The following is a 26,340-nucleotide window of genomic DNA, read 5'->3' as shown; positions in this document are numbered from 1 at the left end:
ATCCAATTATGGCATCATATGCCAGAGCATTATGTCAAATACGAGGATTTAAGTGTTTAAGCGTATATCAAATGAATTGCAACAAGATCTTGAGGCCATTTCGGCTAATCCCTTCACTAAATATGCCCTTCAAACACGGGCTAGAATTTGCTTCACTGCACTTTGGATTTGGACTGTCTCTCCACCTATTCTGTCCCACTCTAATCTCGGTCTTATCTCTCCCACCCCGTCCCCTCTAATGTCTCTTAGCTGTAGCCGAGGTTCTCCATCTCGTGGCGGTATCTTAACTCTGACACTTTCGCTTTGTGCTGCTTGCTCTCCAGATGCTGCCTGAAGTCCGTCTCCTGCTCAGCTCCGCAGTTGCACATGGAACAGTAGAACTGTCCACTGGGAGTCACACACATGGCCAAGTCCCTGGGGATGCGCTGCCTCGGTCTGGGGTTGTAGTACGGTCCTGGAGGGAGCAAGAGGGGAGAGACGACAGACAGGAGAGACGTAAGTTGTAGCTACACATAAAGTGGCTGATTCTTATTAGATTTATCTATCATGACAGCTAGAAGGTCACTCTAATTAAAGACTAACAGTACTATTATACCATAAGTTATCAGTTATTGTAATGGTACACTAGTTGTTAGTTGACAAGATGTCAGACATTGTGAAAAACACACAACTCTCCAACAGCCCAAGGTCTTAAATTTTCTCATTTTAAACAAGAGAAGTCCCAAACCCAAAGACATTCAACTGTTGGTCCAGACTGAAATGTCTCCGTTGGATGAATTGCCATGAAATTTGGAGCAGGTAACCATGGTACCTAGAGGATGAATTCAAATGTCTTTGGTGATTGCCTGACTTTTCCTCCAGCACTGCCATAAGGTTCACATTTGTGGTTTTGAATGGAATGTCTCAACAATTATTGAATTAATTAACATAAAAATTCTGTACGGACATTTATGTCCTCGTTAGGATAATTGTAGTAACTCTGGTGTTCCTTTAAAATTTCCTATGGTACCATTGTCAGGTCAAAATTTTGATATTTAGTGGTAATATTTAGTCATTTATGATCAAAAAATGATCAAAACTAATGATATTCCCATCAGCTTTAGCTGTTCTTTGTGTTAAGTGCTGAATAGGAAATGTAACCATGCTAAACTCAGATGGCAAACATGAACACATAGACTGTAAAGATGGATGATGTGTCTCCACTTCCACCGCTCCTGGGCTCTCCTGGTGTATTTCATGCATGCAGTGTAACTAGAGCTGCGATGTTGGAGAGTTACAGCAGATGATGCTAGAAATAAAGGGACGGTGTCCGCTGAGGTGCTCTTTGGGTGCCCTCGGCTGACAGAATTTTTTGGATATGGTGAAATAGATGGTGACTGAAAGACAATAGAGTTTTCATGTATAAATCATTCATTTATTGTCCTTTATTAAGGACATTTTAATAATTGTGGAATTGTAATTCTCACCCATATATTTATTTCATCTAAAATATATTCAGAACCAAGGCTGACTGTTGAGTGGACGTCTCCGTGAAACAAATAGATCATCCCAGTGTTCCATGATAGTTCGACAGCTATTGAGCCTTTCGGCAAGTGCAGAACAGAATTTATTGTGTATGTATTGTACCCCGATGATAAACAATATGACGCTGTCACTTATCTTTTTCAGCTTCTTGAAAATATCCTGGATATGGGAGTCATATAGAGCCACAGCCTGCACAATGGTCATCTCCTCTGTATTAAGTTCCCGCCCATTCACCTGCCCAACCAATTGTGAGCAGCACCCTCGATTGTAAGCACAGAGCTGTCAATCATGATGTCATACCCCCTTATAATGGTATCAAATAACAAACACTTGAACAAACATTAGGGTGATAAAAACATCCTTAAATGACAGAAACTATCTTTGGGAAAAATGTATGTGATGATGCGTACTTTTTAGTGTGGCCCATGTTCCATTCGCCATACCGTCCAGATGTTTTGGCTTAACTTTTGGGGAGCAGTCATGTCATCCATCTTTATTATACAGTCTGAGGTTCAGAATTACACCTGCTTCACATCAGCATGACTGTCATTGTCACTGTCATTGTGAGCGTTCTGATGTTGGCATTTAGCTCAAAACACCACTGTGCCTAAGTGCAGCCTCACAGAGCAGTTAGCATGGCTCCTAACAAGTGCTGTTGCTTGATAAATGACTGACACAATTGATTATTAAAATGGATTAATCCACTAATTGTTTTAGTGCAAATGAGATGAGATCATAGCCACATGATTTTGAATATAGACTATCAACACACACTTAAAATGATGTGTGATAAAGATTAACCAGGATTACGACTAGGTGAATCACTGGAAAAGGAGTATTGCTTGTTTTTGTATGTTTGTATTTGTGTGTGTGTGTGTCTGTGTGTGTGTGTGTGCGTGTGTGTGTGTGTGCATGCGTGTGTGTGTGTGTTACGGATACGAAAAATGAGAAGGAGATTCAAGAGAGAGATACGAAGACAGTGAGAAGGCAACCGCAGGAGAGAGTCAGGCTATTTTGGGATTTGTCCATCAAGAAAACTGATTAAATCAGCAGAACGTTGTAGTGTGTGTGTGTGTGTGTGTGTGTGTGTGTGTGTTTGAAAAAAGAGAGTGGATGGGGGACAGAGAGAGAGTGGTAGAGGGAAGGAATTGGCTTGACTTTATGATTTATCCTGCTTTATCTCCAGCTGAGGTGCTACTGTTTTTGTCTGTGGAAAGAGACAGAGTGGCGAGAAAGAAATGGTTGTTTGACGTCAGCACAAAGTCTGACGTTATCTGCTCTGTATCTGTTTTCACACGCCTGCACACACACACACGCACACGCACACACACACACACACACACACACACACAAGGGTCAAAAGAAGACACCCACATAAACACACAGAAAACACGGTAAAGTTAAAATAAAGTTTCAGCCAAAAACGTTGTCTGCCAACCCTTAAGTTAAATGGCACACTGGTAAAATGTTTACAACCATGTTACCCTCAGGAGAGCCACTGCGTTTCAGCTTTTCCAAAACATCTCAGGATGTCAATAAGTGGCTGCTCCTATAATTGTGTAAAATGCATCAAATAACAGTCACAATGCTTTGGGTGAAAAGGTCCAATATTACAACATTATTACTTGGATTTTCTGCACAGTGTCAACCACTGTTATAGCACAGAAATGCTACCTTCAGAGGCTGTTTGTTACTTAAAAAAAAAAAAAAAATCTAACTCGTGGTTAGATGTTTAAAGAGGACAAAAAGGTCAAATACAAAGCTTGTTTTAATTTAAAATTTTCGATGTGTGACAGTCTAATATTAGGAACAGATTATTAAGTGTTTTCTTGTGTTCACCATATCTTTCTAACCAGCTGCAGCAGTTTACTTCATTGATGTATTCTGACATCAGTAAATGTGAAATTCTTCTCTCCCTCAGGGACTCCACTACAGCTCAGTGAGCTATTGGAGCTCATGGCGGCATTCTGGGAAGCTAAATTGGCTTTCCAGTATACAGTGCTGTATACAGTATATACAGTATGTGTGCAGAGGTCATTATGGATTATATCACATTTGAGATCAATTCTGAGCAGCCAAAGGCCAAATAGTTGTGCAGTTCTCACTAGGCTGCACAGTTTTAGCATGGACTCTTGGATCCTGTAGATGCCAGTGCAAAAGAGTGGAGTGGAGTGCGTTAAATGGAGCTAAATTCTCTTTGAATCTAAAGTAATCCAAAAGAAATAACCAGGGCAAGGGAATATTTGACCGCCGATTGCTTCTTTAACATAACTCTTTGTATGTGTTCAAATGTAATACTTTCTTGAGTTATGATCGTCAAAGGGGGCAAGTTTAGCAAACAGTAGCTTTTTCGTATAGGATTGTTAATTTTTTCACCAATAAACCACAAATGCTACTGTTGGGTTGATGTGTTGCACAAACACATACAAACCACATTGTAAACACATGTATCTGTTGACAGTTTAACATTAACAGCTCAAAAATAAGTCGTTAATCTATTTATTTCTTAATATTTTACCTGGCATGGATGCAGGAAGCTGTGGGCTGCGTCGGTTTTTCACCAGTCTGTACTCACTGCCATCCTTTCTGTTTCTTCTCGGGGTTGTCTCACTGCTGCCTTCCCTGAAACAGGCAGAGCACCAGACAAATTACTTTGTTTGATCCAAAGATGACAGTAACTGCCCATCTGTTTCTACACCTTTTGTTTGGCTCATCCCATTCACACCTATTTTTTTTATCACAACTTTAGACTTGAGAGAAGTCAAACCAGGTAGTTGTAGTGGCTTTCAGGAGATCTGCAAGACAAATGCTGAGCCAATAGAAAGCTAAACAAGGACGAGACCTCTGTGTCCTGCAAAGCATTTCTATAATTAAACCTACATGTTATTGGAGTTCTGTTGGGCCTCAGCGAGTCGTAGTTTCTTGGCGTGGTTCTTGCCCTGATAGTGAGCCTGTGCCACTGCCAGTGAACTGAAGGAGGCGTCACACAGCTTACAATAGTCATTCTCTGTGGCCAAGATGACCCGGGTCGCCCCCTTATACTGCGCCTGCAAACACAGGACAAAGCAGCGCAGTGTATGTGGTGAGAGGAGTTAGAAAGTGACCAGTGAGAAAGAAAAGAAATACATGCTGGGAGGAAGAAAAGAATTTTCAACTAAAAAAATGCACACTGAAGAAAGTTATTAAATCGAAAGAAATCACATCCATGTGCTGAAGTCCAAAATAGTCTGACATATTTAAAGGATTATGAAGACAAGGGAAATGTTTAGGTTATATTGTTGCTTTTTTTTTGACAGTGTTAAAGTAGCTGTATGCAACATTCAGATTATAATCTATGATTCAGAGTGTGGGGTGAGATTGTCTGCACATGGCTCTCAATGTGGTTCTCAACAGTGCTAACTGTGTAAACGGCAACTGTGCTGACAGAGCTAACATTGCTAGAATGAGGGAAACCCAAGAGTGGACATTGTGCCTTTGTAACAGCGCCAACCTGATATTAGTGGTAACTGCTTTATCAGCAAGTGCAGAGTGGTGCCAATTAGCTAGCCAGTGGTATACACTCACAGGGACTCACATCCACTAACATACATGACCAATACTAAGGACCAGACTATCTACCATAACAAAGATCAGAGATGCTCAGATTTCAACACACAAAGAGGCAGCGTTAATGAAGTTTCTTCTTCTTTGCCATTATAGCCCATCCTTACATTTGCTGCAAGACTATTTAGGTAATTTCAGTCGCACAAAAAAAGACAGTTGCATGTATACAACATTTCCTGCTGTCTACATTGTAGATAATTTTGGCCATTTGACCTCACATGAACACAAGCATAGACATGGTGAATCCTTAAACCTTCAGTTACTGATTTTTTGGGCACTTTGAGGCAGGAGAAACAAGTTGTGAACACAACAATGACATTTCATCACCCTTTAAGTTAATTCTGCAAACTTGTTAGCAAAAACTTTTTTCCCATATACAGCACTTACAGAAATTTTTGGTTATTTTCTGGCTGTCTGGTGAATATAAGGCTGCTAAATGTTCCATAATGATCACCAGCAGTAAATTGTTTGGTGGTGAGCGGATGATGATTTTCCGCTGTTTAAATAAAACAGAATGACTGTGCAGTTCCTTGCCGCCTCCACACAGGGAAACTACCTCTATCAGCAGACTGTCCACTTGAGCAGAAGTACACCCACATCCTTGACTAAAACTGTAACATTTAGGTAGGCTGGTGCTGAGTTGCTGAGTTTGGATCTGACCTGCCTGCCTGCATCACTGTCGTTTGATCCTGAGCTGAGGGATGTCTGGCCAGCCGCCTCAAGGACTTCTGGGATCCTGATGGCTGGAGGCTGTTGACTGCCAGCGTAGAAATTTCTTAACTTTTTACTGTGGTTCTTCCCCTAGACAGAAAAATAAGAAGATATGTGTTTGTGCATACTTCTTGATAATTTACTTGATTTGTCCATGTGTATTTCAGCTGACCTGGTAGTGAGCTTGTGCCTGCTGAGCAGAGTTGAGGGTAACGTTGCAGAGTTTACAGTACAGTGGTTTACACAGTTCCCCCAACCCCAGGGAGTCCTCCTGCTCCTCCATCCCCAGCAGAGAGCCCTCATCTTGGGGCTGCTCGCTGGCTGGAGCTGCTTGACCCGGAAGAGGACCGGGGATGAGGCAGGACATCGGGGCGGGGATGAGAGCCGGTCCTGGGGGTCTTGGGGGCAGGTGTGAAGGGTCTGGGCCCGGAGCAGGAGGGGAGGACATGGGGCTGGGAGGGAGGGGGAATCGGCCGGCTCCGGGTGCCACTACAGGCGGGGGCACCAGTGCTTGTGCAGGGTTCAGAGGTGGAGGCCCCAATGGTTGAATGAGGTCCATGGTTGGAGGCACAATTGCTTGTGTGTGATCTACAGGTGGGGGCCCCAAGGCGTGTGCCATTGGTGGGGGCCCCAGTTGCTGAGCTGGGGCCATTGGAGGGGGGCCTAGGCTATGTGGTGGGGTAATTGGGGGGTGTCTTAACGTGTGAGTAGCAGTCATGGGAGGGGGCCCTAGAGTCTGGGTAGGAGCCATGTTTGGGGGTCCAATGGCCTGTGCGGGGGCAAGGGGTGGTGGGCCGAGAGGCTGCGTAGGCGCCATTGGCGGAGGTCCCAGCTGGTGCAGAGAGTCCATGTGGTGGAAAGGCTGTTGGGGATGGCTGAAGAGACTCAGGGGAGGTTTCAACATGGTCTCTGGGCCTGTGGACATTAGAGGCACATACACATTACTTCAAGACAGGGGCAGATATTACAAATCGAAGAAATGTGTTTACGAGGAAGTTCAGCAGCCGTGATGTGGAAAGCAGTGTTGTACAGACAATAGTACTTTTTATTCAAGGAAACTAGACAGCATTCAGAAAGTTGATGCAATCAAAGAACACATTTAGCCATTTTTAGTAATACGGGTTGGTTGGTCCACCGCACTTGTCCAGATTGAAATATCTCAACTACCGTTGGATGAATTGTCATGAGATTTTGTATTCATAGTTCACAGAGGATGAATCCTACTGACTAATTTAGTGCCACCAGTGATATTATTAGCTAAGAGACTAAAACAAACACATCAGGCAAAAAAAAAAAAAAACAACTTTCTTAAAAAATAAAAAAAAAGCGCTTTTGCATTGGATTGGACTGTTGATGCTTCAGATGCTGCAGACTTAAATGGATTTTGTCTATTTACAGATCATCAGACACACATCGAGAAAGATCTAGGTGAAAATCCAATGACCAATGTACAGTGGCACTAAGAAAGGAAGCATTTTTTCCCCCTGGATGCCTGAGGCAGTAGAGATGTAAAGAGATGGGCAAATGGAAACACATTCTCGGACAGAGGAGCTTCACACTCCAGTGGGCATGAGAAAGATTAGGCTTAGCCTGCAGCGCCTGCAGTCATGCATACGACGTTACATGCACATGCATGTGCACACACACAAACGGAGACAGTGACAATAAAAATCGCCAAGCATCTTTGATCGGGAGAGATCACAGCCTGAAGCACGACTGCTCGAATGGATAATGTAGTCTGTATGTGTGTGTGTGTACATGAATAGGAGATATGGGTGTGTGTATGTTAAAGAAAAAAGAAAAGAAAGAGCATTATATTAGGCAAGGCAATATGCTGATTTCATTCGCTTGTGCCACTCTAATGCTCCATTGTGTGTGTGTGTGTGTGTGTGTGTGTGTGTGTATGTGCTTAACCGCATTCTATATTGTCAGGTCAGTAATAGGCCAACAGCTGTGTCAAAACTCCCTGTGCTGGAAGCTTTTATCTGGAATCCAATTGGACGCCCAATGGTGGTGATTCATGGACCCAAAATAACATCCCGAGGTGTTTGTGTTTCCGACTGCTGCTCGCTGTCAGTCTGTCTGTCCAGTCTAAGAGGCTGCCTGTCTGTCACCTGGCCTGGCTGACCTCAGGAGAAAGGTATGCTGGACAGGGCGCTGACCTTATAGTCCTGTCAACTGCAAAATGAGAGTGTTGGGGAGTCGACAGGGCTGGGTGGGTTGCCCATACATTAATAAGGTAACATTATGCAGCAATTATATATTTATAAATAAGTTGTACTACTTATTGGCATTGTAAGTGTTGTTTAAACATATCCTGCGTATGAGAGATTGTATATTTGCTGTTTATGGGAGCTCCTTCTCAGATATTCTCTGGCATCCGTAGGGAGCACCAACAGTGATTTATTGGCAATAAGCATCAGTGGGAGCGGGTGAAAATTGGCCATTGTGAGTGGACAGTTATAGGAAAGAAGCTCTTACAGAACCACAGCTTCATTAACAGAAAAATCCAAAGAAAAAGACACAATTCATTTTCATTGCAGAAATATTCCAGCAATTAAAGCTTTGGTGCAGAAGACGGAGACAAAACAGGATGAACGTTGTTTTAATGAATGGATATAGCCATTAAAAGCTTAAAATAGTAAAATACAGCAAGTTTTGAGACTGAGCTTCAAACATTCATATTATGAATTTTTAAATCAGGCAACTCTTCAATGCAAAGAGATCACTATTAACCCTTCTTGTGCTGCTTTCAGATGCCTTTCAAAAGTATTTTATTTTTTTGCTAATGTTTGGGTCATTTCTTCTTTTGTTGTTTCATTGCCTTATTCCCATTTCTTTGAAAGAAAAGCCATTTGCTAAGGTTTCAAAGGGTTAACGCCATCCCGAACCAGATCCACCAATCAAGTTCCACATGCATCATCAATCCAATCAGGAATAGCCTCATGAGAACCCCTCAACTCCGATTGAGACAGCTTGCACAGCAGTCCGGAAATCTCACCACAGCAGCAATTTTAAGCACAAAGGGCAGCTGTGCTTTGCTTTATATCATTCATCAAGTAGTTCAGAGTTCACATTGCAGCACTACAAAATAGGCGACTAACTCCATATGCATTTATTGGATATCTGTTACCATGTAGTAAGCTTGAAGACGTTGCTTTCAACTGTTTTTCAAACACTGCCTCTCCGCAAAGTGTTTTCTTCTTCCTGACCTCTTCTTCAACTCCTGGGGATGCTACTTCTTATGAAATTACTTGACATTAAGATTTCCTGTAGTGGCTTTACTGTGGCTGAAAGAAGAACAGGGCTTATATGTTTCCATAGCTTTAGTGTGAGCTAGATAGGCCAAGGTCAGTTTTTACCACCTCCTCAGAGACCCAGATCCAGGTCCACAAAGTGCAGTCGACAGAGCTACAGCACATACACTATGCATGTTCACAGCAGTGGACCTTGCTGCAAAGTCAAAAACACCTTTGTATTTTGCATTTGAGTTTTTGGGAAGGAATCAACTTTGCAAGTCAAAGCATGTAATGTTGCTCTGAAGCAGAAGGCAGCTGATCAAGAGGTTGACAGCGCAATGATGTTCATCATATATTCGTGAAGAGATATTGTTCTCAAAGTCTCACAAGAATCGGCCAGATTTGGGGGAGGAAAAATCTCAAACTACCTCAGAAGTTATTCATTAGTTCTTCGCGCTATCTGATAATATCATGGCCTCCACTGAGAATCTCTAAATAGGCCAAGTCTTCATTTTCTCTAGAGTTTCTCTTGCTGTTCTGTCTTGTGTCACATCAATTATGGAGCGATGAGAAGCACATGCCTCCTGCGCTTATTCCATCTGCTTCAATGAGCACAGGAAGACCGCAGAGAACAGCAAAGACCATGTATGTCTTACTGTACTTTGATATACTGTCACGTAACAGTAAGGCCTGGCTTTCACTCTTATATCTCAGCAGCACCAAAGATTTGACTGTCTTATATAATAATGATCACAAAGTGAGCGGTATACCCATTTAGAGACCCTGAGCACCAGTCAACTGGCCTGTGCATTAGGCTGCTATTGATTAGCAATTATCCATTCCCTCTTTTAGAAAACAACTAGCACTAGACCTCAGGCTTCATTTGAAAAAATGATAAAAAGCCAATCACACACTCCCAGAGTCTAATATTGTTTACTTGGCCGGCAAAAAAAGTTGTACAATGAGAAAGACCAGTTTTGGTTATTTAATCCAGCAAATCTTTGGAATCTTTATTCTTATACTAAATGATTGAGGGTTTACCATAAAAATGTCCTCCTATTTTGGCACTGTGTACATTTGACTTCCAATCAATTACAATAACTTCTACTAACTTAAATGTGAGATTTCACGCAGTCAGTGCAATGAAGATGTCAGTTCAATTGCAGGAATAGTCACATCCTGTAAATGTGGATCATCTATAGCTACATGACGATGACACAAGTCCCTAAAAACCAAGAGTAACACCTTCCTGTATTGGCAGCAACTGTGCAGGTGCAATAGAGAAATACTAAACTGTGTAATTGCCACATGTCACCATCATCTGTGCAGATCAAGCAATGCATGAAAAGGGAGCAGCGACGATTTTGTTTCTTCACCTGCTCTGACAACCACTGGATTGACTGCCATGCACGAGAGATGAAAGTGAGCATTGCACTGAGGCTATGCACTGTTTCAAATTACATCAGCTCAACTCTCCAAGAGTCCTTTAGAGTATCTCGACAACCTCAGATTTTGCATCGCAGCATCCATGCTCTATAAATTGAGCAGAATGATGTCTAGTGCACCCCTCTACATGACATTATGATGATGACAGCAGCACCAGGGCAACCGGTTTCAGCATCCACCTTCCTCCTCTGCGAACGTCTCTGGTTAGATTTTTCTCCATCCCTGCACATTAGCGCATACGCCTGCTGACAGAGGGGAAGATCCTGTATGGCAAGCCTCTCCTTACCTGGCAATCGGGCAAGATAATGGTTGCTGTCACCGTAGTTGACAGGCGGCGAAGTGTAATTTCTGCAGTAATCCGCACTCTGGTAGTACGCTGCATCCCCGTTCTTCAGCTGCAGCGCCATCATCGCAGTCACATCCCCTTGCCAACTTATTCTCTCCAAAAAAAACCGGGCGGCCAGGCAGGCTGACAGTCGCTACCACACGCTCAGACACTGTGGCTTTCACCGAAGGGGTGTTTCAGAGAAGAGAGCGAAACAGCGGAAGAGGCAGTCAGCAACAATACACCTTAATCCATAACATGTAAACACATTACGTTTGCGTTGTAACATTAATGCAAATAAATAGCTCATCATCGCAGCATTAGATTTTTTTTTCAAAGACGTAAACCCTGCCGAGGCTCCTCCAGCGTCCTTCTCCTTCTTGGTACAGTCCATTTCCGATGCCACCGCTGCTGATTTGCATGGGTGGCAATCATGACACATTGTATAAATATGTTACACCTCTGTGGTACACTCTAATCACCAGTGGTTAGCTATTAATGAGTCTCAAATCTGCAGAAAAAAAAGACAGGATGATGTTGTGATTGAAATTATGTTAATTTCTGGGCAAATCAAACAAAATGCTACAATTGCCAAAAGAAATGTAAAAGTGAAAATATCATAAAGTATTAAATAAATTACATGTATTTTACTGTTTTTTTCTTCTTATTATTATTGTTGTTAGTGGTTCTAAAATTTGGACAGTAAGGTGAAATATATATATATTACTTGTTAATGTATTATTATTATTACTGCTACTAGTAGTAGTAGTGGTACTTTAGTAGTAGTACATACATATTTTATAATATTATTGCCTACTAGGTTCACACTACACAATACTATTTATATTATGCTACTTACATTGTAATATTGACATTTTTAGGTTACTCCATGTAACAAGCTAGTAAGTAGAAGTTTAATTTTTTTGTCCTCAAATATATGTATGTATTATATATCAATGTTTTACGAATGAAGATGATGATGATGATGGTGATTAAATAATAATAATAATAATAATAATAATAATAATAATAATGATAATACTTATAACTAGGCTACTACTAGACTACTAGTAATAATAGTCATTATTATGTGTGGGCATTTCATATTTTATTGATATATATCACTGCTATATATTTTCATATTTGATGCTCATTGTAGCCCTATTTGTCATATCTCAAAGTGACTACTCCACCTCAATTAAGACTGCGTGGTTTAAATGGAATTTCTTGTTAAATTGTATTAGTTTAATTGAAAGTGTCATGTTGCTATTCTTTTATCACTTTGGCCTGTTTTTGTGCTCCTGTGAAGTGTGAATTTTCCTCTCAGGGGATCAATAATGTCTTATCTTATCTCCTCATCTCAACAAATTGTGGTCTGCTTTACAAAAACAAGTGGGTGTCACGCCCACAAACAATGAGACGTGGTGTTGTATCATATTATCTGTGTGCTATGATGATATTGTGTGGTACTGTGATAACATTTGAATTAAAAAAATGTTTTTTTGTGGTTTGGGGCATTATTGAGGCGACTTGTTTTACCACTAACACATCACACTGATGAATCACACCCAGTTTCACTCTGTGCCTGTGCGTGTTTGTGTGTTGGAGGAAGGGAGGAGGGCCCCGGACAGACAGCGTGGCTGCAGTGCCGCAGCAAGACAGCCCGTCCAGTCTACCAGCAGTTCAGCAGCTGCTCATAACATCCCCAAGCTGAGCCCCTCTGACGGGACATTTTGGACTTATTTTCTGTAACTGTACGCCTTACAACCCGCAACCCGAGAGGATTTCTTGTCGGTTCTGAGAAACGTTTACTGTCACATACAAGTGGCACGGAAGCTGGCAGACGGAAGATAACAGCCTGCTTCGCCCGGTGCCGGGAGCCTCTAGCCCGGGCCGTTGGGGACTGGTGGGGTTGGCTAGCTGGAAGGCTAGCACTAGCCGGGGAGAGTCTCTCAGACCAGCATCCTTTAACGCTTCGCTGCGTTGACGCCAACTCAACAGGGTGAGCAATCATGCTAAAATGGTGATAATTGAACCTTTCTAATAAACAAATTTGGTTGGGTTTAATATAGGGAATATATTTGCCAATATGGGGATGACATGCTCAGCGTTAGCCGTTAGCTAGTGAACAAGAGAGCTAGCTAACCATTCCCAAACAGGTTAGTCGAAAGAGATGTGTGTGGTTAGACAGAGCCGACTTAGTTAGAGCGGTTGTTTGTATTTTTTTTTATTATTATATAGATACAACATTATCATTTTATCGAGAACTCACGGTGCTGTGTAGCTGTCAGCTCTTGAGCTAAACAGCCAACGCTAGCTAACCTGCTGCTAGCCCGTGTGAATCTGCTGCTAGATGCTCAGAGTGTGTGATGTTGTTTGTGTTTTCATGTCCTCTCCTCCCAACACATATTTCTGTGACAGCCTGAAGATGGATTGAAACATGAAGGGTGGAACCGTCCCATCATCAAAATAGGAGGGCGTCTCTCTTAGGTAACGTTATGCTTCACAAATTCCACTCCTGTGTTGACAGTCCAGCAAAGACATTTTATATTTAATGTTGTCTGCTTTCTTGTAACTGCCAGCCGAAATAGCAAAGCTAATTCAATAGAGAAAATTTAAATCGATCAAGGTTTCACAAGTGTTCTCTTGAAACCACATTATTGTGTAATGTGGTTCAAACCTTTTATCAGCCACAAATGTATGTGTGGTAGAGACTGAGCATATGATCTTGCCAACCTTCCGTTGCTAGCTAGTGCCACTGCAAGTAGTTGTGCAGTTGTGTTTCAGTATTCAATGCAAGCTTGTGTCTAGGCCAGTGTTTCCCCATTCCCCACATCCTGTGTTGTGAGGAAGCTTCCTCTTTTGTCCTAAAGTGCTTAGCTGCATCCTGATCAGGGTCACAGATCGCAGAACTGCTCAGTGGGTGGTTTGTTTTAACTGAGAGTTTTCCGTTTTGGCTTGTTTTTGTACATATTCAATGCTACTGTTCTTTGAAAATAAAGTTCAGTGTTTTACTTTTTTCATTAACTGTCAGTTTTTGCCTCTGCTGCATCTTTAAACTTTTAACTGGGATGACAGTTTTTTTCATCAGTTGGAGGATCAATGTCAAAATTTCAGAGGATGTGACTCTTTTTTTTCCTCTCTGTTGCCCCGTGTACATCATGTAGTCATTCATCCATGCATAGAGTTGTCATTTCTGTTTGTCAACTTTAAGACAGTTACTATAGCTGGGTCTGTCTCATCTGTGCTTGTTGCTATTTTTGTTGCAATTTCTCTGGCTCTGGCACAGGAAGTCAATCTAGATCAACAAAGCTCCGATTTGCTTTGTTGCTCATTCTACCAGGGAAACAGCCGTCAGTGAGCACAACACCAGATGTATGTGAATTACTGGAAAAATGTGAGATAGCGGGTGGTGATTCAGAGGCTAAAGTGTCATGTCATGGATATTCCCTGTGGATTCCCCCCAGTTGCAAACCCCCAAAACATTTCTAAATTCTGGTGCAGGAGGGCATCTCGCCAGGTGCCTTCACCACTGCATCCGATCTGGTGTTTAGGCTCCTTGTAGATGGCACTGAGAGATATAAAAGTAATACAGGCAGTGTAAAGCGAGACAAGATGTTGTGAGGGATTTTAATTATAATATATATTGATAGATCATATAAGTGTTGTTCTTAGAAAATATAATGACCCCAGTCATGTCCAAATTGGGGCCAATTGTGTCTCTCAGATCAATTTTAAATGGCCCTCAGTTTGTCTCAAAATATATTATATGATTAACACAATATTGGTTAATTAAGCAAGATAACTTTGCATTTTTTTTCATTTTCATTTATTATTAAATATTATTATATTATTATTGAGCGCTTTTCAAGAAACTCAGGCATGTCATAAAGCCCCCCCCCCCCCCCCCCCCCCCCCCCCCCCCCCCCCCCCCCCCCCCCAAAAAAAAGATCATTAAATACACACAGTATTATTATTCATATTGTATTAATTAAACATAGAAAGCAGTTTTGAAAAGGTGGGTTTTGAAGTGATTTAAAGTGGGAGAGGTCGGTGCAGTCCCGGATGTGTTTGGGGAGAGAGTTCCAGAGGGAGGGTGCAGCTATGGAGAAGGCTCTGGCGCCCCAGGTTCTGTGCCAATCATATAGTTTGTACACACACACACACCAAGCAGGAACTACGTAGGCAAAACTAATGTGTTTTCATAAACAGACAGTAAATAAGCAAACTAACGTTTACCAAACACCTGTTATTTCCTGCAAGGTAGCAGATATGGCCACAGCAAAGAAGCCTTAAGAGCTTTCACGAGTGTTCTATACTTCTATACTTTTTCACTTAAAGATGAAACAGTTGTCTTTGTGTCATTTCTTTCTTTCTTTTTTTTTTATAAGCCATATGATGCCAGAAGCAACTAGCCCTCAAGTATTGTCACATTATCTAATCTGGCCCCCATCAAAAAAGTCTGAACACGCCTGCCCTAATTTATTTGAGTAGTCTAGCTGTGTGAAATGAACAGTAAAGGCTCAGCTCCTATGTCCACATTATTTTCTAATATTTTTTCCTCACAAAAAGTATCCACCACCCATTTTCCAAAGAGAAAATATGAAATATTGTTACTGAACACCAGTTGTTTCTTTATCAGTTCATTAAAGTGTTGCAGTAGTGTAGCTTAGTAATTGGGTAATAATGTATTTTTTAAGGACTTCATGATGTTATCTTTAGTATAGTTTGCATTTGTGCAGTCCTTTGAGTGCAGGACTCTTTGTCATAATGTTGTAATACAGACCAAGTCAATGTGAGGAAACACCCAGAACGTACATACCAATACAGTGCAGTTTTGATGCAGTATATTTGCAGTTTGATGCAGTTTTGACAGCTAATACAATCCTGAAAGAATAGCAGCCACAATTATTATTATTGTTAAGAACTATTCTAATGAAGAAGAAGAGCAATGAAACACTAATGTAATGAATAAAAGATGGGTATTGGCTCAATATATGATGATAAAAATAACTCTTGGTTTTCTTCTCATCCTGATTTATTTCTTAGAGTTGTTTATGGCCACAAGTTGGCTGAAGGTTAAAATAAGGCATGTTGTAATTTTCTAAGAGCCCACACAAACACATACTTTCCCATCACCGTGTCACAATCTGTTGCAGTTGAGTCACTGTGTTGTTTTTGTGTTTGTGAGTGTCGGACATAAGCAGTCTGTCTAAAATACTCGCGTCAGTGCAGTCCCAGAGGACCCTGCTGCTTCCCAGTACTCCAGAACAGAGAATTGAATGAGCAAATGTTGACTGGTAGAAAAACAGCTATGGCTAGAAAGGCACTCTTGGCTAATTTTTTCTTTCTTTGTGAGGAATTGTGTTCACAAATTAAAGTAATGTATTCATGAGGTTAATCTCTAGAGGTTTAGAAAAAAAAGCTGTGATCGAGTGCAGATACAGTACTGTAATCTGTTTCTAGTGTCAGAATAAAGATAATAAATAGTGTCAGACCACCAGAGGTGATAGTTTGTTCAAAACAGTATTGGCAGCTTGTGAAGAGGTTAGTGCAGATGCTGCAAAAGTATCAGTTCTGTCAGAACTGGATAGTATTTCTTCATTGAGAGAAGAGCAAAGGACAGCACTGGAGGCTTTTCTCAATGGAAAAGATGTTTTGCTGTTTTGCAGACTTGCCACAGCAAGAGTTTGATTTACCAGCTGGCTTTGCTTGATCTGGTTGGTTGAAGTCTGCCCATGATAGATGGTGACAGACAGATGGTTTATCCAATCACCTGCAGAGTATTTTTATGAAAGTGCCTGCCCTTTTCTAAACGGTTTCTAATCACATCTTATCAGATGGTTATGTGGAAAATCTGATTCTTTGATGAAAAAAAATATTTTTTGATTACCTGAGATCTTTTTTTTAGCATGATTTTTTTTTTTTCCACACTGGTGCCCCCTGCTCGGTGTAAATAAGTCATTGCACTTTTTATGTCCTAAACTGCCACACTGATATGATATCCATGCTGAAAAATAACACCCAACTTGTTTGTGAGAAAAACAGGAATACATTTTGTACAGAGATGGCACAAACATGGTTACTTTGGTTTCCATTCACTTTTGGAATGCACAGTAATTGTGCAGTAAACCTACAGTATGTTTTGGGAAGATCTGAATATGTCTGAATGGGTCAGTCTCTGATATATTTCCTTTGCCGATAAATCAGATGAAATTGTCATTTATTTCCACTCTAACTCTTTTTGGATCACTGAAATAAGCTGTGGGCCGTGGTCCAGAATTTTGGATCCAATCTAGACCTGTCTACCTTTGACCGACAAGGGTTGAATGGAGGTCTAACTGGCTTTGGTGCGAAAAGACACATCCCTGTGATAATAAGTGGACTTTAGACTAGAGTTTCATTTTCAATTTAAATTGATTCTTGTTGCTGAGACTCAATCATTTGTGAAAGTGGCAAAAGAGAAATATAGCATACGTAATGCTCAGATGGGAGATGATTGGACTGGAAAGGCTTGTGATGAAGGTCTCTTTGCTGGATTTGATCTCACCGTTAGAGTGTCAGTTATAACTTGACCAGGCTGAATTTCCAACATGGCAGTGAGTTCTTCTGTCTTTGCATTTAGTGTCAAGTGTCGCGCCAAGTACTGTTCAGTGAAAGAGCCCATCACAGTCTGAGTGGAGAGACTTCTTCAGATTGGATTGGATCTCAACAGAAAGATGATTATGGTCTCTCTCAGGATTAAGCCATGTGGTAGTGCTGAGTTATCACCAGTAAAGGATAATCCAGACTGAAGTTTGACTTGCTGATAAATGGACTAGAGATTTTATAAGATGATGCTGAAGCCAAAGCCTGAAGAATATAGGAGTAGACACTGAGGCAGTTGATCAGAACAAGCACAACAATTTGATTCCAACCTTATACTAAGTCCATCTTTACGTGTTTGATTGTTGGAAGATGATTTTCAGGAAGTTAAAATATATTTTCTTTTCAGAGACCACAGGAAAACTATTTGTGTGTCCCTACCATCAGTAAAAGGGATGTTTCACCAATTTTCAACCAGCTTTGAATCAAAACAATGTGGGTAGTGTGTGTAGATGAAATGTGGTAAGTTGTCCTTCATATGACCAATGCCTAAAAATCCCTTCTCCCCCCTCAGCAAAACTCCTGCAAATTATGCATTTTACATAATTTTTCACTTTAAGGGCAAGTAGAAATGTCTTCCAGCTCAGTCTTTTGTTTTGCATAGATATGCATGTGTGTCTGTCTGTGCTTTTTTCAAGATATGCATTATGGGTGTCTGGGATCACCCATTTAATTCGGGTATAAGTAATCTTTTTGATGAAATATGAGTTTAAAAGGAACTGGCTGGACTATAAGTGCAGCCTGTTGTTAGGAGATATACTTGAGTGACATAAAGCAGTAAGCTGCGGCAGTTTTACACATGCCATGGATACTCTGCAGTCAGTCACTGTACTTGTTTTAGTCTTGCTGCTGTGTGGTTGACTGAACATGCTTGTTCTCTTTAACTCAGCGAGCACAGCTGAGCTTCAGCCACAGCAGGACAAGCAGGACTGCGGATTGACCGAGCAATAGTGCCTTCCTCTTCAGCTTAGAGTAGTAATGCAACTATTTTTATGTTACCAGATGTAGCAAAAAGTTGCCTAATTGCGTCACTGAATATTTTTTTTTCTTCATTTAAATAGTTTGGTGGAGTTTTTAAAGTCACAAGGCACATAAATAGCTGTTCAGTTGGCAACACTGGGTTGCTTTGTGTGTGCACTCATGGGCTCACCCTGAAAGTGAAGCACGTGGATCCATAAAAAGTCTTAAAAAGTGAATTCATTCATCTAAAAATAAGGTCTTAATTGATATTAAATTAACTTAATTCATCTTTCAAAAGTTTTAAAAATGCTCAGGCATGGGGAATAGCATTGTATGACTCTTTTTTTCTGATTTTTAGTTGTTAAAATCTATTTTTATTTTTTGTGAAATAATTCAATCAGTTCCTTTTCTTATACTTGTCATGATTGGAATCAAAACAGTGGAGTTGTTTTACATGCAGACTGAGAAACACATAATTGCTCAGAAAACCAGCCAAAAAGGCAAATATTTCCCACTTCTGTTGGTATACCAAATGGATGCCTTTATGATAATATAATAAGGTCTTAAATCTACCTTTCTTTGAGCTGCAGGAACCCTGGAACTATGTGTGCCAGTTGGTCTAATAACAGCATAAACAACATTCTTACATGCAGCCTGAACAAAAGCATCAAGTAAACTATAGTCATCAGTTATTTATTTATTTATTTTTTAAGTATCACCACTTAAGTGTAAGCATAAGTGGAATTGGGCTGTCAGCCAGTTGCTTTACACCCTGAGGATCAGAACTCGCTTGAAAGTGTTGTTATCTTTTAGGTTGTGCTCTGCAGCTTAACTGTGTGACTGAGCTGGGGGACAGAGAGGAAGATGCCTCCCAGGCCGTCCTCAGGGGAGCTATGGGGCATCCACCTGATGCCTCCCAGGTATGCACATTATAGAGTCTATTGTGGATCTAAGCACATTTTTTTGTATGTACACAGGCAGTGACAGTTATTATTTCCAGAAGCTCCAAAATTCACATGCCTTTGTATTTGTTACATAATTTCATATATATGTTCCTTACTGAATGCTAAAAAAATATCAATAATGTGAAATACTCCAAGAGGACACAGCAAGTAAAAAGTAAATAATTGATTTAGTCATTAAAATATAATGATGTTGAATGTGTCTGCAGGATCCTGGTGGACTGCCTGCTGCCCAATGGGATGATTCTGACCCTGGAGTGCCTCCGCGAGGCCACGCTTATCACCATCAAACATGAGCTGTTCAAGGAGGCCAGGAAATATCCCCTCCATCACCTCCTACAGGAGGAGACGTCCTACATCTTTGTCAGTGTTACACAGGCAAGAACTCTCAATCTCAATTTGAATATTTGGTGGGCATAGGTGTGCATCTAAATGAGAAAACATGATGGAAATCCATTGCTGTTTATAAAGATGAATGGTGTAATAGCCATAGGTGCTATTAAAAATAAAAAGGTCTCTGGGACTCATCAAATACTGTAATTTTTCTTGATCTCTGAAGATTTCAGAGAAAAATGCCTCCGCTTTGTTGTGAAAAATAAGTAGTTCAGATTTTTCTTGCCTCTCTGCAAAACTTAACGGATCTCAGCTCTCTGTACTTAAAAACACACAATTGCTCTTTTTCAAAACATCCGTTCTACACCTGCAGGAAGGCCTTCAGCTCTAACAGAAATTCACCAATGCTTTTCATGAAAAAAGAAAGTGGAAATGTTTGAACACTGCCTGTTTTGTTTTTTTTTCCTGCCTGCAGGAAGCAGAGCGGGAAGAGTTCTATGATGAGACCCGGAGGCTGTGTGACCTCCGACTCTTCCAGCCCTTCCTCAAGGTCATTGAACCAGTTGGCAACAGAGAGGAAAAGATCCTCAACAGAGAGATTGGTGAGAGGTTTTTCTCATCTGATAACACTGTTTTTATCACTTTGTTATTTTTTTTGTTTTTAGTTAAATGAAAGTAAAAAAAAATGTAGTTGGGAACATGAATAATTGAATGGGAAATAAAAAAAGATGCAAAAAAGTTTCAGTAAATTACCAGCTTTTTAGCTGATGCAAACAAAGTAAATCTACAAATGTATCTACAAATAAAGTTGGGAATGAAAAAGCATGCCTGAGCTATGTTACCCCTACTAATAAGCAGTGATGACGTACTAAAATAAAACATTATTTCTGTGTATCTCTAAATGCACCTATCTAGCCAAAATTGCCTTAAAAGACTCTGTTTTCCATTCTGTCAGGTTTCGCCATTGGTATGCCTGTGTGTGAGTTTGACCTTGTGAAGGACCCCGAGGTTCAGGACTTCAGGAGAAACATCCTGAATGTTTGTAAAGACTCTGTGGAGCTGAGAGATGCCAGTGGGCCCCACAGCAGAGCGCTGTATGTTTACCCACCCAATGTGGAATCCACACAGGAACTTCCCAAACACATCTATAGCAAACTCGACAAAGGTAGGCAACAGCTTGAATGGTCTTCTTTTTTCAGTGTACAATTGAACCAATTTTGCAGAAAAAAAATACTTCTTACTATTTTTTTTAACAATGATACACAAAAAAGCACTAGAAGACAATAAAGGGACAACAGAGAGCAAGAGGTGATCGTTTTAGCCTTCTATCAATACTTGATCTCTACTAGCAAGCCTTAACAATGGATAGGACCCACAGTCCTATCCATTGTTAAGGCTTAAGCCTATCCAGGGCACTCAATGAATGGATTGATGTGCTACAACTGTGAAGCTCGATACAATACCCTCAGACCTCAGGATTATTAGAGGTGGCTGGTTATTGTTTCTGGGGTTTCTGCTCAAGTAAAATTTGATTTATTGATTTTTTTTATTTTATCCTGAGCTTTGTCTTTTTTCTGTCTCTTTTTGTAGGTCAAATTATTGTTGTGATTTGGGTGATTGTGTCTCCAAACAATGACAAACAAAAGTACACGCTGAAGATCAACCATGACTGTGTGCCTGAACAGGTGGGATCAATTTGTGCTGAAATAAAAAAAGACAATGAATCAGACATGTGCAACCTTAATTTTTTAATTCAAAATGAAGAAATTAAAAGGTGTTACGCTCGGCTGGTGATACTCAACTTACTGGGTGGAGGGTGGTCTGCCAACCATTTTCTAATTCACAATAACAATGAATTGCTTTGCCCTTTTTTGTACTTAGAATATAAATGATTTTCCATAGTGCATGAAAAAACATAAAAGTAGGATCAACTATTTTTTTTTTTAAAAAAAAGTGGCTTGGGAGGATCACCTGAACCCCATGGCAGATGAAGAGTCCAAAATGTCCAAAAAATCCTAGAAATGCTGCCCCTGTGTGCACCTGACTTGTGCAGGGCTGCTTCAACTGGTCCCTGGCCTCCTATCATTTTGCAAAAATGGCCCCTGGGCATTGCAAGTTGATTATTCCAGCTTTAACCCTCATAATCATCTAATGTAGACTATATGCATGTATCTTGTCCTAAAGGTGATTGCAGAGGCCATTCGTAAGAAGACACGCAGCATGTTGCTGTCTCCAGAGCAGCTAAAGATGTGTGTTCAAGAATATCAGGGTAAATACATCCTCAAAGTTTGTGGCTGTGATGAGTACCTGCTGGAAAAGTACCCCATAAGCCAGTATAAGGTAAGAGACCAAAATATTTTTGAAAAAATATAATTGAGAAAACATTTAACTTGTGAAAATTCTGAACTTAAATGACAGTAAATGATAAGTGTAACCATTGCTGGCTTACATGAATGAGGAGTTGGAATGCTTATTGAAGCATGAGGAAAATTAGCAGGCATAGTTGGGGGCAGTCTGCACAGAAAGCCATCAAACTCAGCACTGAGATGCTGATCCAGGACTTTTGATAATCCGTATCAAGGTATAGCCAAAGCCTAATGCATTTCAGATGCTTTATTTTTTGTAACCATTGTGGACAACATTCATAAAAACACTGGAACCGTTTCCTCATGCGCACTGATGTGAGCCCACGCTCTGAGTCTATGTGAGCAAGATCGTAGAAGTAGAAGATGCACCAAGTGTCACTGTTTCCTCTGAAGCTGCTGGAAAACAGCCAATTGCTATCACTGGTTACACTTATGCACGCTGTAACACTAGCAGCTCTGTGTACTTTTGTTCTAACCAACCTCCTCTGCGTCATTCCCTCCCTCTGTCTTTCTCCCTCTAGTATATCCGTAGTTGCATCATGCTGGGCAGGATGCCTAACCTGATGCTAATGGCGAAGGACAGCCTATACTCTCAGTTGCCAACAGACAACTTTGTCATGCCATCATACTCTCGCCGCATTTCCACGGCAACATCCTATATGAATGGCGAGGCAGCTGCCAAGTCGCTGTGGACTATCAACGGAACGCTGCGAATCCGGATCCTGTGTGCCACCTATGTTAACGTTAATATACGAGACATAGACAAGGTGGGGAATATACCAGTGTCTGTGTCTCAATTGAATCACCCCTATCTATGCTCTATTCTTACATGGGTGGTAGTAGATTAGAATCAGCCAAAGTGAGAATAATGATCTTTTTGTTATAAAAAAAAAAAAAGTGGTTGTTTTTTGTTGTATTTTTGCAGATTATTGAATGAAGATATTTTGAGCAAAATCAGTTGACTGTTATTTCAGTTGTCCAAAGTGTCCCATCTTCCAGCTCCCTCACTTCCTGTGGAAACAAACAGTCATTGTCCAGGTCTCATGTGAACAGAGAGGGAGAGCAGTTCTCGTTGTTCATGTTGTGCTGTCATGAATCATTTGTGTAAATGTAATGTCTTCACAAAACAAAACTGCCAGACTCCATGCCTCTTAAGTATAATGATCATTTATCATGACAGCTGTTACATGCTATTAATGGTGTTCTTCTGAGATAGGTTGTGCAATAGGAAAATGTTATATTGAAGAGATATCACATCTTGTATTAGTGTTTTCAATAATGTTTTTTTCTTGTTGCATTTTGCTTCTCTTGTATATTTATAGATATATGTGCGAACTGGCATTTACCATGGAGGTGAACAGATGTGTGACAATGTCAACACACAGAGAGTACCCTGCTCCAACCCCAGGTAATTAGCCACCAAGGGATGCATGATTTGCTGTTATCGAAAATATACCAATATGTATCATCTCATTTGGCTTATAATCACTACCGATATCGATATATCCACTTTTTTCCCCCACCTTTTATCTTTTCTGTAGTGGAATTATCATCATATTATGCATACTCTTATCATGATGACCTATCAGCTGATGGAAACATAAAATAAAATGCTATTTAATGTTCATTCATAGTGCAAAATAAGAAAAACACTTCAACATAGGGTTGATATTTTGTACATTTTCACTTTGTCGTTAAAAAAAATCTGTTTGTAATATAGGCAAAAATCAGCATGTTGGCTGATTCAGATCTTTCTTTTTTTTTTTTCATTCTTTCAATATTGGCTGATACCGATGACATGCCAATATTATCGCGCATCCCTAATTTGACATTTTACATTTTAGTCACTACAGCAGTCCTTAAATGCATGACACATTAATTAAGACAATAAATTAATTGGTGAAAAGCTTTTACAAAGTGCTTAAACAATGTGATTGACAGTATTTAAACAGTGAAAAATCAAACCAAACAAAAAGAGATTCAATACAATATGATAAATTATGGCAATGAAAATTACAGCTTTTTAAATTCACTTTCCCTTTATTTCACTGAAACAGTGCTTTAGGCTATTTACACCGCTAATTTACTTTAAGTAGTCTAAGACAGGAGGGTAGCATTAACAGTTTAGTGCCTGCTCGTAACACTAAACTGCTGTATTACATTACTGTTAAACCCAAGTCTGGTTAACTCTTTTACCCCTGGACAGCTAAAAGAAGCTGCTGAAAGTATAAGCTCAACGCAGCCCTTTGTAATAGCAGTGTAAGGTGTCTGAGCATTCAGTTTTCTATTACTGGAAGCACTTTGTTTAGTGCACATCAGAGAATTAAGTGGCTTTTGAGATTGTTTCTGGTTGTTTTGTTGGCTCCCTTCTTATAAATTGTCCCTTTCGTCCTTTATCTACAGGTGGAATGAGTGGCTCACGTATGATATGTACATCCCAGACATACCTCGTGCTGCCAGACTCTGCCTCTCCATTTGCTCTGTCAAGGGCAGGAAGGGAGCCAAAGAGGTAGGATAGAGAGCAGTGAAATGATGACTTCACAGTGCAATTGCAGTTGACAGGAAATTGGATTGCAAAATTTGGAAGCATCTTAAGCCTCTTTCCCACTGCACAAAAAACCCACTAACATTTGGCTTTTGTATGTAATGGGAAATGTAACAATCCGCTTTTACACCCCGGTCAGTGAGTCTGCAGTGGTCATGGGTATTTATCAGCTCCGATCGGCAATGATGGAAATACAGCAACTGGGTGAACGGGCTAATTTTAGCCCTTCACTGGCAACATTCAGTTACACGCCACTACAAAATACCGCCTGTCTCAAACATCAAACATTGTTCCAAATTAGTCAGTGTTTGAGGTAGGGACTGAATAAGTAAGTGATATAAAAAAGTAATCATTCCAACATTTTCATTGGCCTACATGCTGCTTTTTACTGTTTACTTACCAGTTTCTAGCTTGTCTGTAACATTAACATCGTAACAACTTGTTTTCTGCAGAGCTGTGTACACAGCTCAGGTCTACTGGCAGTGGGAAATTAATCTATAGCCTATTTTTAGTGTGGGGCTTTTAGTGGAAAAGGAGTATATCTAAGCCATTTAACCCATTTAGTTATGAATAACCATAGAACAGTATTTGTTTTAATGAAGGGAAAATGCAACAGTACAATAGTTGAATCAAATCACATATTTTTGAATTTTGTGATATAAAACACAAAATAATCCATAACTTGCCACAAACAAACAAACAAACAAACAAACAAATAAATATGAACTCATGTTTGCCAAAGGAAACTTATACTTGATCATACGAATACCAATAGGAGTGTATGTTATATTACAGATATACAGACAGCTCTGCAGTAATCGCAGCTTAATGTTGGCAGAGAGCAGATGACCTCCATGTGTCTCAGTCTTTATCCAAGACTGGCATGCTAAGCCATACTGAAGGATCTTATATGTATAGGTACCTGTGTGTGTGTGTGTGTGTGTGTGTGTGTGTGTGTGTGTGTGTGTGTGTGTGTGAGAACATGGTGGTATTGGTGTATGAAACTACACCCTAATCTATGTGTCAGTCTGTCTGAGTATATGTGTCCAAGGTGAATGGGAGCTGTGGTATCGTCTTTGGCTCTGTTTAATTACTAATCAGCCACGAGCGCTGTGGTGGCAGAAAACATCAACAGATACACAATCGAGTAGAAGGGACTTTTCCATTCATGTTAGAATATGCTTCACTGGTGCAAGCCACGCTGATGGCATGTTGTTAGAGGACCTAATGTTCTCTCTCAAACTTCTATCAAAGCATTTGAAATTAAGACTTTGACAACAGAAAAACTGTTTACTGAAATAATCAGATCATACAAAATTCTAGCTGAGGAGTTGGCAGGAATCCATTGAATTAACTGAGAAGTGATTTGTCCTTTGTGTAGCAGAATATTAACACATTGTTAAGTCTTAAATCAGATTTACAATAAAAAGTGACAGTTTACACTGTGTTTAGGAACCATGTGGTGTAAAACTGTCTGGAGCGTGTCTGTGTTTTGTGCATTGGGTCTGATACTTGTAACACACACCCACACTGATTGATTTTTCTGCCATCTCTTGTGGTGGAAAAGCTGGAGGAAGAGAGTGTGTGTGTGTGTGTGTGTGTGTGTGTGTGTGTGTGTGTGTGTGCGTGCGTGTGTGTGTGTCAATGAATGCCAGACATGGATATTGTAACAGACACCTGC

General features: G+C 40.4%; 2 protein-coding genes across 3 annotated transcripts in view; one reads left to right on the top strand and one right to left on the bottom strand.

Moving 5' to 3' along the window:
• Positions 1 to 48: 48 nt before the first annotated feature.
• zmat3 (zinc finger, matrin-type 3) lies at positions 49 to 11,076 on the bottom strand. The gene is made up of 6 exons (XM_042482666.1): positions 10,810 to 11,076; positions 6,011 to 6,753; positions 5,788 to 5,928; positions 4,405 to 4,571; positions 4,043 to 4,146; positions 49 to 454 (listed from the first exon to the last, which is right to left on the bottom strand). Exons 1-6 carry the CDS (start codon positions 10,931 to 10,933, stop codon positions 246 to 248), a joined length of 1,488 nt encoding a protein of 495 aa, XP_042338600.1. The 5' UTR covers positions 10,934 to 11,076; the 3' UTR covers positions 49 to 245.
• Positions 11,077 to 12,490: 1,414 nt separating this feature from the next.
• LOC121963985 (phosphatidylinositol 4,5-bisphosphate 3-kinase catalytic subunit alpha isoform-like) overlaps positions 12,491 to 26,340 on the top strand; it is a 31,796-nt gene continuing 17,946 nt past the window's right edge. For both annotated transcript variants that reach the window (XM_042514230.1, XM_042514223.1), the window contains exons 1-11: positions 12,491 to 12,850; positions 13,270 to 13,338; positions 19,267 to 19,373; positions 19,625 to 19,793; positions 20,224 to 20,350; positions 20,704 to 20,913; positions 21,339 to 21,433; positions 21,933 to 22,088; positions 22,636 to 22,881; positions 23,437 to 23,522; positions 24,518 to 24,623. In XM_042514230.1, coding sequence (XP_042370164.1) covers positions 19,318 to 19,373; positions 19,625 to 19,793; positions 20,224 to 20,350; positions 20,704 to 20,913; positions 21,339 to 21,433; positions 21,933 to 22,088; positions 22,636 to 22,881; positions 23,437 to 23,522; positions 24,518 to 24,623 — 1,251 coding nt within the window. In that variant the 5' untranslated portion in view covers positions 12,491 to 12,850; positions 13,270 to 13,338; positions 19,267 to 19,317. The remainder of the gene's footprint in view (positions 12,851 to 13,269; positions 13,339 to 19,266; positions 19,374 to 19,624; positions 19,794 to 20,223; positions 20,351 to 20,703; positions 20,914 to 21,338; positions 21,434 to 21,932; positions 22,089 to 22,635; positions 22,882 to 23,436; positions 23,523 to 24,517; positions 24,624 to 26,340) is intronic.

Source organism: Plectropomus leopardus, chromosome 3, assembly GCF_008729295.1.
Source record: "Plectropomus leopardus isolate mb chromosome 3, YSFRI_Pleo_2.0, whole genome shotgun sequence".
Lineage (NCBI taxonomy): Eukaryota > Metazoa > Chordata > Actinopteri > Perciformes > Serranidae > Plectropomus > Plectropomus leopardus.
Note: the sequence above shows the minus strand (reverse complement) of the source record. Positions and strands in the feature narration are given on the sequence as shown.

Excerpts from the sequence above, each read along its gene's own strand:
- zmat3 (XM_042482666.1), bottom strand. The coding sequence starts at position 10,933 with ATGATGGCGCTGCAGCTGAAGAACGGGGATGCAGCGTACTACCAGAGT. Across the intron at positions 5,929-6,010 it reads AGGCACAAGCTCACTACCAG|GGGAAGAACCACAGTAAAAA; the intron begins GTCAGCTGAAAT and ends TTTTCTGTCTAG. Across the intron at positions 4,572-5,787 it reads ACAGTGATGCAGGCAGGCAG|GCGCAGTATAAGGGGGCGAC; the intron begins GTCAGATCCAAA and ends CTGTGTTTGCAG.